This window comes from Phragmites australis, chromosome 10 (assembly GCF_958298935.1).
Source record: "Phragmites australis chromosome 10, lpPhrAust1.1, whole genome shotgun sequence".
In the NCBI taxonomy this organism is placed as follows: domain Eukaryota; kingdom Viridiplantae; phylum Streptophyta; class Magnoliopsida; order Poales; family Poaceae; genus Phragmites; species Phragmites australis.
The window spans coordinates 7,098,107-7,110,797 of record NC_084930.1 but is presented as its reverse complement, the minus strand read 5'-3'; the positions used below and the strand labels follow the sequence as shown (position 1 = coordinate 7,110,797).

At 42.3% G+C, this 12,691-nt stretch overlaps 1 protein-coding gene across 5 annotated transcripts; it reads right to left on the bottom strand.

The window, feature by feature from the left end:
* Positions 1–875: 875 nt before the first annotated feature.
* On the bottom strand, positions 876–2,797 carry LOC133930369 (uncharacterized). Of its 5 annotated transcripts, none has more exons than XM_062377003.1 (3): positions 2,472–2,771; positions 1,154–1,367; positions 876–1,079 (listed from the first exon to the last, which is right to left on the bottom strand). In XM_062377003.1, exons 1-3 carry the CDS (start codon positions 2,599–2,601, stop codon positions 1,076–1,078), a joined length of 348 nt encoding a protein of 115 aa, XP_062232987.1. In that variant the 5' UTR covers positions 2,602–2,771; the 3' UTR covers positions 876–1,075. The 5 variants fall into 5 exon arrangements, 2 of the variants coding, with proteins under 2 accessions (XP_062232987.1, XP_062232986.1); XM_062377002.1 differs by having other exon boundaries at positions 1,150–1,367; positions 2,472–2,767; XR_009911746.1 differs by having other exon boundaries at positions 876–1,367; positions 2,371–2,797.
* Positions 2,798–12,691: the final 9,894 nt, after the last annotated feature.

Genomic DNA, 12,691 nt, shown 5'->3' with positions numbered 1-12,691 from the left:
CGTTCTGGGCCGCTTTGCGCGTTGTCCACTTGATGGGCTTTGCGGTGTGGTGGGGTCACGTGATGGGCTCGTGTTTAGGTGGCCCGAAATGGTTCCAGGCCTTTCTCACGTGTGGCCTCAATGGACCGAGGGTTAGTTGGGTAAAATTGGGTTGCGACTGAATGTCGCGTTGGGCCGTTCTCGTGCTAAGCCGCAAGAATTGGGCCAAGTGGTCAACACCCAACGACTCCACGAATTTTTTTATTTCGAAAATAAAAAATTCAAAACTAGACGTTCATTTAAAAAATTTACAACTGCTTTTCTAATGGACGATAGGCTTTAAAAAAATAAACATATCCCAATGGACGATATGTGCATGTTGCCTTTTCAACTAGCAATAGATTTAAAAAATAAAAATGACGCTCTTTTAGTAGACAATATGTTAAAAAATAAAAAAAAACATTGCACACTATCACTCTCAAAATTCAAAATAATATTGAAATGCTCATGAAAAAATTCAAAACAATATTGAAATGCTCATGAAGAAATTGATGATGTAAAGGATAATATGATCTAGCTATAATCAAAATTCAACCAAAACTATGATATGCGACATTGTACAATAAAAATTTTCTTTTTTATTTCTCATCGTACATTTTATATTTTTTGTATGAAATTTTTTAAAACTATGTTATAATATCCTCTGTAACCTACTTTAAAAAAATATTAATGATCATTTTGATATTATTTTAAATTTTAATAGTAGAATATATTATATCTTATTTTTTAAAACCTATCGCTTATTAGAAAGGCAACATACACATCACTTGTTTTTCAATATTTTTAAACGAACATCTAGTTTTATAATTTTTTATTTTCGAAATATAAAAATAATTTGAGGTAGCCTTCTTCCAAGAGCCGCAGAAAAGACCAACCCATCGCTTAATCTTCTGAAATCAATCTTTGAGATGCTTCTTTTTCCGTTTTCGATTTGTAGGTGTAGTGCTGTTGTAGACTGCAAGTACATCTCCCCAATATTGCTCATTTTTCTTGCCATTCCCATTGATCGGGTCATTCGAATTGTTTAACCAAGCGCTCACCTGAAATTTAGCTTACAAGATCGGAGATAGCTTGATTCTTGGCGAAGGCCAATTTAATGATTTTACTTACCAACCTCAAGTCTTCATCTGGCATCCATGACAGGTGTTTCTCGGTCCTAACATCATCTCCATCATCAATGTTAATGATCGGTTTGGCTTTCAAACCCGACGCAGCACGTCGAGTGATTGAATCAGAACGGGGATCCAACAGACTCTCTTTGCCCGCACAGCCATGGAGCCCAGAAAGAAGCATGACCATTTTGGAGAAAGCGAACACCGCCAGGCAGACTGCAAACCATGCCATAGCAAAATGAAGCAATACATACCATACATGTCATGACACAACTGGCATATGCATTCTGACTGGTTTCACTCAAATAACATTTCACATATCAATACTTTCCAACCTTTTCTGAAAAAAGAAAGAAAAAGGATAATGAACTGTTCTAACTCTCTACTAATAAGAGACATTAAGCAAGTCCAGATAAATATCTTCCTGGTGATATTTGAGAGTAATTTTTTTCTGGACAACCATGGCTAAACTATTGTTTCATCTTTCTATACGAGCAGTCAAAGCACATGGGAGCATTTTATTCATGTTTAAACTCTGTACAGTTAATCCATAGCAAGTACATTGGTACTCAGGCATGCATATCCTCTGATTTAACTCAATGTCACAAACAAAAACACAGAAGGATATGCAGGCATAGCAACAGTTCATCATTACAGGAAACAAAATCACAGAAGGATCATGCAAACTGAACAAAGCTTGTATCTTTCTAGGCTTCTAGCATCTAATTTATTTTGTAGCAGAGCAGACTGGAGCCTCTATCAACTGGAAGTCATAGGAACTTCGGGTGGAGATTTGAATGAAAAAAATTGCTGCTGCTTAAACATTCCCTTCCTCTACAAAACCATAATCCTAACTCCTAATAAACGTGTAGCCCATTCCTCCCTCTCCAATAAACAAATGCTACTAGAGACGTGGGAAATAACCTGAGAAACCAAATTATGGCACTTGGCACAAAACCAACAAAGTCTCCACTAACTCAATAAATAAAATTGTAGCCTTTTTCACAACAGATTATCACAATTTTCAGTTGCTAGTAGAAATATAGAATGTCAACCAGGTGGCAGACGCTTAAGACTCTGCACCTTCACTGAGACCTTCGAATTACCGCAATAGCATACTAATAACTCCCGAAAAAAGTACCAATTACTCCAATAAATTTAGCAGCAATAGTTCACACCCGGGCAGGTAAACTAATCCAATCAACACTAGAGCGAGTACCACAGTTTTGCGCTCCGGGCACCCAACAAAAGCACCACCGATACGAACGGGTCGGAGTCAGGGACCCCTGAGTACCTAGATTGGGAACCGGCCCAAACTACCTAGCGAGAGCGACGTCGGAGAGGACGGAGGTGGAGCGGCGGTTGCGCTCCTCCTGCAGCGCGAGCTCGGTGAGGTGTAAGCCCTTGTTCCGTATTGCTGCACCTTCTTGTCCATCTCCTCATCCTCCATTGGGCGGCGGGGGAGGGGGCCGAGCGGAGCCGAGCCAGCGAGGGTTCTAGGGTTATGGCTCCTGGGCGGATCCGGCGAACGAGACGGTCCGAGACTGATCGGGGCGAGCTGGCAGTTGTCCACTTGATGGGCTTTGCGCCGTGTTTTGGTGAGTCGAAGTTGGTTCGAGGCCCTTCTCGCGTGAGTGAATGTATATTTGGGCCGTTCTCATTAAATGTTGGGAAAAATAAAAAAAAATCCTTCAAAATCACTTAGATTTTGACTTTCTTTTAAAAGTTATTTTGTTGTAAAAACCTAAAAGTTTGATTTTGTTGTAAAAACACCACTAAAATTAAAAAAAATTAAACAAAAGAAAAATATGCAGCTCGTTTATTAATTTGAGTTAAATGTATAGTTAATTATTTACTAATCCAAAAATTATGAAACAAAATTTTTTAGTCTTCGTACATGATCCTCTATCTTCTAAAAATACATGAAATTTTGAAATAGTTATTGTAACATACAGGATTGAGTAAATATGTTGCAGATAGATTAATTCATAACTAATCCATAACACCTCAAAATTAGTGAAAAATCACTTTTATTAGTTTACTTAAACATGAAAAATAATGGTAGGCATGACAAAGTTAAAATAGCATGAGTTAATAAATGAGGTGCACATTTTTCTTTTTTTTTTCAAACTTCCTCTATATAAAATATGATGCAAATTATATTATTTTTGAAAAAAAAAATCACAGAAAGTCGTAGAATTATCTCTAGTTTTTTTAGATTTTTTTTGTGATTTTTTTTAATTTTTTAATTTTGGGGGGATTTCAATAAAATTAAACTTTTGAGGGGTTTTGCAATAAAATAACTTTTCGAGAAAAAATTTAAAATCCACATAACTTTTGGAGCGGTTTTTATATTTTCCCCTTAAATGTTTGGACCTACAGGCAACACGTTGGTGTTGTTTTATAGGTCGCCTAAGTATATTAACATGTAGCTTTGAAACGATCTAACCGACAAAGTCTTTAATGGATTATATTTTATATTGTCTCATAATAATTTAATGACCTTTTAATTTATGCATGAAGCAAATGAGTGTTATAGGTTATATAGCAATAAAAATTCTCAACTATATAAAACATAAATTTATTTACACGTCAAATCTCTCAATACTCTTCTCACATCTAATATAAACCCCTAAAGTTTGAATATTTTACTCACTTTTTCATTCACCCTGCCTCCATGTCTCGTTAGGCTACGGATGTAGGATATATTTTACTAATATAAATAAATAAAGAAATTAGGAAGGAAATTAATAGATAATATTCTCCTCTTTTTTCGTATCTCATATGAAATCAAACTACGACATTGATTCCGATGTAGTATTTGTTTAGCGACACTTTCATTGCATATCTACATCTTTACACATTAAATTTGTGATTGATGTTACCACGTCTAATATTTATATTTTTATTACAATGCACAAACACTTAGCTTGTCGGAGGATTAACTCCTGTCGCAGGGATCCCGAGAGACCCCTTTTTAGAGATTCGGCCGAGGGGATAATCCTGAATAAGTTCGTCGGAGAAATGTATGAGAGTAAATGCAACGGCCGGTGGTGGAGGTCGACCTAGTGCAGAAGGAAGTAAATGCACCGAAGTTTTAGACAGGTTCGGGCCGCACGAGGGCGTAACACCCTACTCCTGTATGGATGCAATAACTGTCCTAGGGGAGATCCCTCTGGGGTGTAGCTGGTTACAAGGAATATGATTTATCTAAGAGCTTGAGGCTCCTTGTTCTTCGGCTGGAGCTATGCTCAAGCTTGTTCATAATATTTCTGTTTGCTTGCTTGGTTCGTCGTGGGGCCTGTCTTCCTTGTTTTTCTTTTTGTTGTTCGTGTGCCGATCCTTTTATGCACCCGTCGGTCGCGACATACCCCGAACGGGAAGGAAGGGGCACAAGTTCCGAGACGCCCTGACTGAGAAAGGCGTCATCATCTCCTCTGGGCGAAGTGACTAGGGCAGTGGAAAACGCGGCGTGCATCCAGTCACCTGTCACTGTGGACGCCCTGGCAACGGGCACCGTTGAGAGGGCCCACCGGGCAGGCACCGAGCCGCCCGGCGTGCCCGCCCTGTCTTGTTCCTCTGCCACGGCAGGGCGGCAGGCGGAATACCTTGATCCTCGCGATGTTATCCTGAGACACACCGAATGATACGGGACGGGACCCGCGTAATTAATAGCCCCACACCCCCCTGCCAAAGCATGGCAGTGACTGACATTGCGGCGGGAGCAGTTGGATGTGTCAGACCACGCACGCTCATTAAATGCGGCTTCGGCCTCTAACTGGCGAACACCTCATCGGTGGGCCCCTCGGGGGCCTTTCTGGGTCGTCGGGGAACCGAGTGCTCGGGGGTACTGTTTACCTCCCCGAGCACTCTCTTCCGGGAATGCCTATCCTTATATGAACCTTCGGGAAACTGAGAGCCCGCGGGCTGCCACATGCAGCCTCGAGCACTCTCTTTTGAGCACTTTTGCACTGGCCCTCGGGGAACCGTGCGCTCGGGGACTGCTGCGCGCAGTCCCCGAGCACTCTCTCCCGGAACTTAGCCCTTCTGATCATCGGGGAACTAGGGTGCTCGGGGGTGACCGGGCACCTCCCCGAGCACTTTCTTCCCGGTACTTAGACTCTGTGGGTCATCGGGAAACAGGGGAGCTTGGGGGCCAGAGACTGTGGCCCCGAGCACCTTCTCCCGAAACTTGGACTTTCCTCACCCCGCAGGAGGGACCTCGCGGGATAGCGATACATGGTGGATAGTTGGCCTGATCTCAGGACTCAGGGACCCCCAGTTCCTGATACACCGACATAGCTAGTTATATAATAATGCAAGATTAGTCTTATAGTCTTAAATTTAAGTTAGGGGACCGTTGTTTTACGAAACAACCATATATTTCTCTTAATCTCCTCTCTCCCATCCACATCATTTAAAATTCTAAGTGGCATGAGATGAGATAGCATGTGAGATAGCTAACATATACTCTCTTCGTTTCGCAATATTTGTCTACGTCCACCATTACGTACAAACCAAAAAATACTGAGATCGAGTGAAAAAATACATAGAGATGATCATGCTATCTCTAAGTAATGCAAGAATGAGAGTAAATAACTCATCAGTATTAGAGTAAATACATACATGCACTTAAGGGCATAGCAGAAAAATAGATCATAAAATATCCTTGTTACCATAATACACAAATAATTTGAGACAGATACTCCGAGACTATGAATAAATATTGCAAAACGGATAGAGTACCAATATACGATAAATCCTTCTTCTAGAAAAAAAAAACAGGAATAGTTACTAGTGATCTGTTAATTTCTGAGCTTCAGTAATGGCTGGTTCTACCTGAGAGTGGGCTCATCGGAACAAACAGAAATGCGATCAGCCCTCTGAATGTAGTGGATGCTTCCATGACTTCTTGGAAACGAAAAGCAGGAGAGCAAACGACGGATGCATGCGTGCACGAACGGGCTGCGGAGGTGGAACGTGCCCGAACAGACGGTCGTGCGCCCGCGACAGAAGAAGAACGGCCGAAGACCGAGGGAAAGCAAAGCAGCGGCCCGGAGCGCAGGCGCAGCCTTCCGTGTGCAGCCTGGGTGCGGTGCACGTCAGGGACGACGTCAAGCGATGCAGCCGCCAAGGTGCTCTCGGCCCCACAAACGCTTCCGTCCCGCCTGGTTCGGTGGCTCAGCGCATGCTGCGGCGCCTCTTGGGTGGCGGTTCGCTCGTCGAGTCGTCTTCACGTCGTGCGGCCATTGTTCGCCGAGACGTGTCTTCCCGTTATCACCACGTGCTGCGAACGGTTTGTTGGTCGATTTAGTGGTGTCTCGTCAGAACTCAGAAGAGAGATGCAGGCATGCTTTGGTTCCCCGTGCATCACATGATAACACGAAATGATAATGTTGGAGATTCGATGTATCAAACGGTCCACTCAGTTCGTAGTCTATCATCAATAATTAGTTTAACCTATCCTCAATCGTTAACACCGATCGTGTTGCCCCTCATAGTCTCACCCTAGCCTTTGCCTCGTCTCCTCCACCACTCAACCCCACTCGATCTAACCTCCTGTCGCGTTATCCCTTAGCCACCGCTCCACTTCTAGATCCAGCTCCCCTCCTTTTATCTCATCTTTCTCGCTCTTTAGATTGGCTCATATTTGACAGCAGCACTATATCTATCGGCTAGCTCATTCGGCAGACCAGCTTGAGCTCTGTGGATTAAGCTCGTGGTAGTGGATTTAGTGGCCCAATGCGATGTGAGCCATAGGGTCAGTGGTGATGAGGTAGGGGGGCATGGCTAGGAGCTCGATGGCCCTGGCGTCGTCCGCGCCATTCAACGAGTGTGGCAACGGTGATAAAAATGTTACCCTTTTGTGAAATACATTTTTGTAGCAGTCGTCTTCTCCTATCTTTTTGTGATAAGAATGTTATAGTACTTCGTTTTAATTTGTTGCGGCGATTTATTTTATAGATGATGTTGCAATTCTTAGTTTAGAATGTTGTATCGATTCATTTTTGATGTTGCAGTGAATACTTTTCGATGTTGCAGCTGTCTTTTTTAATGTTACATGATATTGTAATCCTTTGTTTAGAATGTTACATGGATTCCTTTTGATGTTGTAGTAAATACCTTTTGATGTTGCTGGTTCATTAATTATTATTCGATGTTGCATTGTTTGTTTTTTTATGTTGTATTAATTAATTTTCGATGTTGCATTGCCTAGCTCAGATTCGGCTAATGAGAATGGCTTCTGACTCCAGGTTTTCTTCTGCGTGTACATGGCCAAATTTACGAGGTGGACGGCAACGTGGTGTTGCATGGAGATCCAGTGACGGTGTCTTCAGAAGAAGCGTCGGCTCCTGATCGATATATAGGACGATGACAGATGGTAGCATCAAGCTGGTTCGGCGCGACAGTGTCCTCCATAACGGTGTGGTTCGAGAGGAGTACCAGCATCGCTGGATTTGAAGGCTACGCGACTCAGGACCGCCAGATGGGAAAGCGAGGGAGGAGGAAGAGCACATGAAGAAATGGAGATAGGGAAGCATAGATCGGAAGCGCGACCCACTAATTAGTTTTACAGGCATCAGAGAAATCATTTTGATCAAAGGACAGCTTAATCTAACAGCTAGAAACCATCCGATACTATATCCAGATCTTTCGTCCGAGCGCTAGTAGTGTCCATGATAAAATCAATGGCATCTCGGCCCCGCAGAATAAACACTCATTCCCGTCTCAGTTCCGCCGATCGAGCACGATCGAAGTTAGATCCAAACGGTGCTCGGTCCCCGCAGGGCCGCAGGAGAAAGACCACGTCGGTGCCGGCCTGTGCGGTGCTCGGGTTGACATGCACGCGAGAATAAAAAAACGATGCGTGGAACCCGGTGATTGACCTCTAGAAAGTCGTCCGCATTCCACCACATAGGTTTGGTCTCCAGTCACCGGCTGATGGCCGGCCTGGCAGCACCATGCAACACCAAACTTTTCTAAGTTTCCATGCGTGCGCTGGCGTTGACCTGCATGGTACTAGCATAACTCCCAAGGACCACGAGGTAGCAGAAATCAACGTTGAAGTTGACCCCGTGTAAATACGGAGATGTTTGCGGCTCTCTCGAGAGTCAACCCCGGACCCAAACAGTCAAAGCGTCTAGGCTACGATTGGTTCCATGTCAACCTTCTCCATGTCGATCCGGCGACTATTCCTTCGTATGTACGGGTTGATTGAGGATTTAAGGAAACTTCAAATGTCAACCAAAATAGATCAAGAAGGAAACTTCAAATACCTGTGATACGTACTTTCGCTGGTCTTTAATTGGGTCGCGTCTGGTTCTTCTCCTTGATATCTCTATTTTGAAGAGGACTTCTCCTTGATCTCATTCCAGGGTTTCTTATGTGCAAAAGCGGACGTTTAGCCATTTCAAACCTTCTGGGATATGAAAAAAAATCCTCTAGAATTCAGCAGCATTTGACCATGTGTTTTGCACAATATTAAAAAGTTTCCGAGCGGGAAGACCTGCTCCGACGTACAGAGGTCAAGTTTGAATCAGCCTATCTAAATAAACTTTTACTATAATTATAGTGGCTCGGGAAGACCTGCTCCGACTTAAGACTTGCTCCGACGTAGGAGATTAGCCCGACCTGCTCCAACGTAGGACCTGCTTCGACGTAGGAGATTAGTTTTTTCTTAGTCCATTTCGATAATAGATCGATAGCATAAAGTAGGGCAATACGACATACATTACACCACGAAGAATCTTCTTTTTCTTTCAATATTGTTTCGACTGCGTAACATGCTCGCCGCGCAACAACAAAACGCGATGAATGTACGATATCGCTACTTGCCTACTGCAACCATATCAGATGCGTGCATGATGCGTGTCTCTGAAAAGTGTAGCATGTGAAGCATAAGATTCACGTACGTGCTTGAGGAGGCCGGAAAAGGCACAGAAAACTAGGCAGGAATCTTCACGGCCATGGGCCACCGGCCGGTGTCGTCACGGCTGATTCAGTGGTTCTCTTGGTTGATCGATCATGCAAGTTGCAGAGATCGGCATTATTCTACAACCCTGATCGTCCTTCAGGCTACATCTATATAAAACCAACCAAAAGAAAAAAAATGGGGTGACGTATACACATGTAAATCAAGCATCACGTGATACTCTGCACACATGCATTTGTTTATCCGTAGTAACGCGTTCCACATTCCCCGGTTGGAGTCCAGGAAGCAGCTTGCATCACGTGTCCTGTGTGTTTCACCGTTTCAGTAAGGTCTTTAGCTAACTCCAACAGGATCTTTATTTGATCGGTAAAATACTGTTCTGACAGAAATTACCGATTGAAAGTCGGGAGAGCCACTTCAGTAGCACCGTATACAGTGATAAGGGCGAGTTAATGTAGCACGAGGAGAACAGCAAATTTGCCGATGAAAATAGAGTTAGAGAGAAGAAAAGTAATAGAAGGTAGTAAATAAGGTAGCTGTTGGAATGAAAAAAAATAGATGATGCGGTAATAGTATTAGGGATACTGTAATAGTATTATAGGAGATGAATTTTTAAAGTATTTGCGGGTGATGATCTAAGACGTGCCTCTATTTAAACCTTACTTATGTTTTACTACTTCCAGCAAATTTGTGGACCGAGGTAATCATCACTGCAACTCCTATCCGCAATGCAACTTGCTCGTGTATCCCGGAGCCCGGGTTAGTAGAAGACAACTACAACTTACAGTGGTCAACGTGACAAGCCTAGAAAGAACAGGAAAAAAAGAGAGAGTGTACTCAAGAGGCGGCTAACAGCCTTGAAAGCGCAGGTTCGCTCTTCTACAGATCAGTATTTTTCTCGGTCTATACATCACTACTTTACTTGCCGTATAACTTGAACCTACAAGCCGTTAGAAATATGGGGCTTAGCTCAATATATTTGATTAATTTTAAATAAATTTTAAAGGCCTAAATAAGTAGAGGATGTTGTATATCTTTAGTCTTATCTTGCTAATAAAAATAGAGGGAAATTAACTTAAAATAAATTCTTTCCCACTCATTTAACATATGTAAATAAGAGAACTAGGAGAACATGGGTGTGCTTGCCTTGCCTCGCCGGGCTGTGGCCGTGGTGGAGAGCGCGGATGCATGATACCTACATAAATGGTCCATCAAAATCTGTTCCAGTTACTTGTGTGGGCAAATAGATAAATATATAGAAATCGTGTCAGTTAAGAGTCCGATCATATCACATAATTGAGTCTGATCGTGGCGTATCTTAATCGCGCGGTTCTCCCTATATATATCTGCTTGCCACCACCACTATAAAGAATATACACAATTAGGGTTTTGCATATTTTTTCTCTGTTATGCCATCATACATAGTCTACTCAATCCCGCTATGCCGGTGTGCACCGACGAACGGGAGAGCAGGTTTTTGAAACCCGTCGCTCTCAGAATCATGCAGCGGGAGATGACAAATAAGATTTTTGGGAAACGCTCATCGCAATTACTCACGATCTGCTTCCTCTACCTTATCGTGATCTACTTCCTCTTTGTTATCTTCGTCATCGTCTACTGCAACGTCATCTTGGGAGCTTTTGCATCTCACGTTGTAGTCAAGTATGGATATTACAATATGTTATGTACCTTGTCAGATTTTGTCAAAAGCGTGTCGGGATTATTGAGACCTTATCAGGGTACGTCGGAGCTTATCGGAATTCTACTCGGAAATCTAGTCGGGGCTTATCAAAGAAGCTAGTTACGAAGCAAGTTAGAGATAGATTTTTTGCATCAATTTCTATTCATATTATATTTAAAAATTATTAAATTAAATCTGAAAGTGCTATTTTTTCAACACAAGGTGACGAAACTAGCTGGAAATTCCAACGCAGATCGAGAGTTCCAGACAACGCTAGCTACAGCTAGCGCCAGTGGACTCACGCATCACCGTCAGAGCCGGACGAGTCCAGTTCGGCTTCAGTAAACCCCCTTGCGGTCAGAGGCAGCCAGCTACCACCAGACTTCGCCGGTACCAGCCCTGCCATGCGAGGGCATCTATATACCCTGGAGTCAGTCAGAGCGACGTCAAGCCGTCAACGACGACGCCCGAGTGGAAAAACCGGAGCAAGAGTAGTTTGTGGAAGAAGGAGCAGCAGCGACGACGGAGGCGGGCGGGTAGCCAGCCAGCCGCCGCAGGAAAAGTATGGGTGAAGTTGACACCAGCTGAACTGGCGCGGAAAAATCCCAGCTGGGCGCCGCCGTGTGAACGCACGCCTCCGCGAGATCGCGATCGATCCCCGGCTAGCTCCCGCGCGGGTACGGCCTTAGCTATACCGATCGGTCGATTTCGCGATCTAGCTAGATGGAGAAGACGGATTGATCAGTCTGCCCATCCGTGGTCATTAGCTAGCGCTAGCTACTCGTTAGTGACCTAGTGAGTCATATGGGTCGCCAGTAGCTGGTATGCTATACTCAGTCCGTCTGGCTGAATATTCAGATGTCGTTTTCGCTCTACACAAAAACCATGAGGGAGAAGAATCGGTAACTAATCCTCTTTTGAACATCGGTTGTTAAACTGTTTAAGCATGTGTTACGTTGACTAGAAAAGCAAAAAACGATGACCGGTAATTTGTAAGTATCAGGTATGTTCCGGTAAGATACAGTAGTATCCATTACTAAAGAGCTATTTTTTTGAGACATTTAGATTTTATTTTTACAGACGGTTTATATGATAAACTGTCTGAGTATCCAGTTACGTCTTTGTGCGGATATGAACCATTTATGAAAACTAATTTTCACTGATGTTTTCTTATGTAAACCGCCTGTAAAAATATCTATTTTTATGAGTAGTTCCTTATATGAAACGTCTATAGAAATGGAGCTATTTCCACATGCGATTCACGTTAGAAACCGTTTGTGGAAATATATCCATAAATAGTGTATGTCTGTGGGGAGCTTGATTCAGATCGAGCTCATCGTTGTTCGAACAATACAACTCAAGAGACGACCGTGAAATTTGAAAACAAAGTGATGGTTTTGTTTTTTAATTCCTTGGAGGAGATCTAATGTAAGAGAATATCATCCCTAGGTAGTATCTTTTGAAGTATAAATTTAGATTTATGGTTTATTTAGGGTTTGAATATGTTCTAAAGTGCTCATGGTTCTAGTCATTTAGATTCTCAAATTAGCTAAAATTTATGACAATATTGATTCTATTGTGTAGATTCACATGATTCTCGCATTATATTTAAAAAATATAGCTTTAATTTGATATTTTTTAAATCTCTAGGAGGTTTTATCACGAATGTAGATTCTTTTATCTAGATCTAGTTTTAGATGTAGAGGGAGAGAGTAATAAATCCACATTATTTTGAGCTATAAATTTGCATCAATATAGATTCAATTGTATAGACATGTTATAATCATAACATACCTAATTTTTCTATATTTAAAAAATCTTTTAATTATAATTTTATTATTAATTAATTAATTAATATATCTAATTTTGTTATTGAAGTTGAAGATGGACAGAGCATTGATATACGATGCGTTAAGACATGAATAC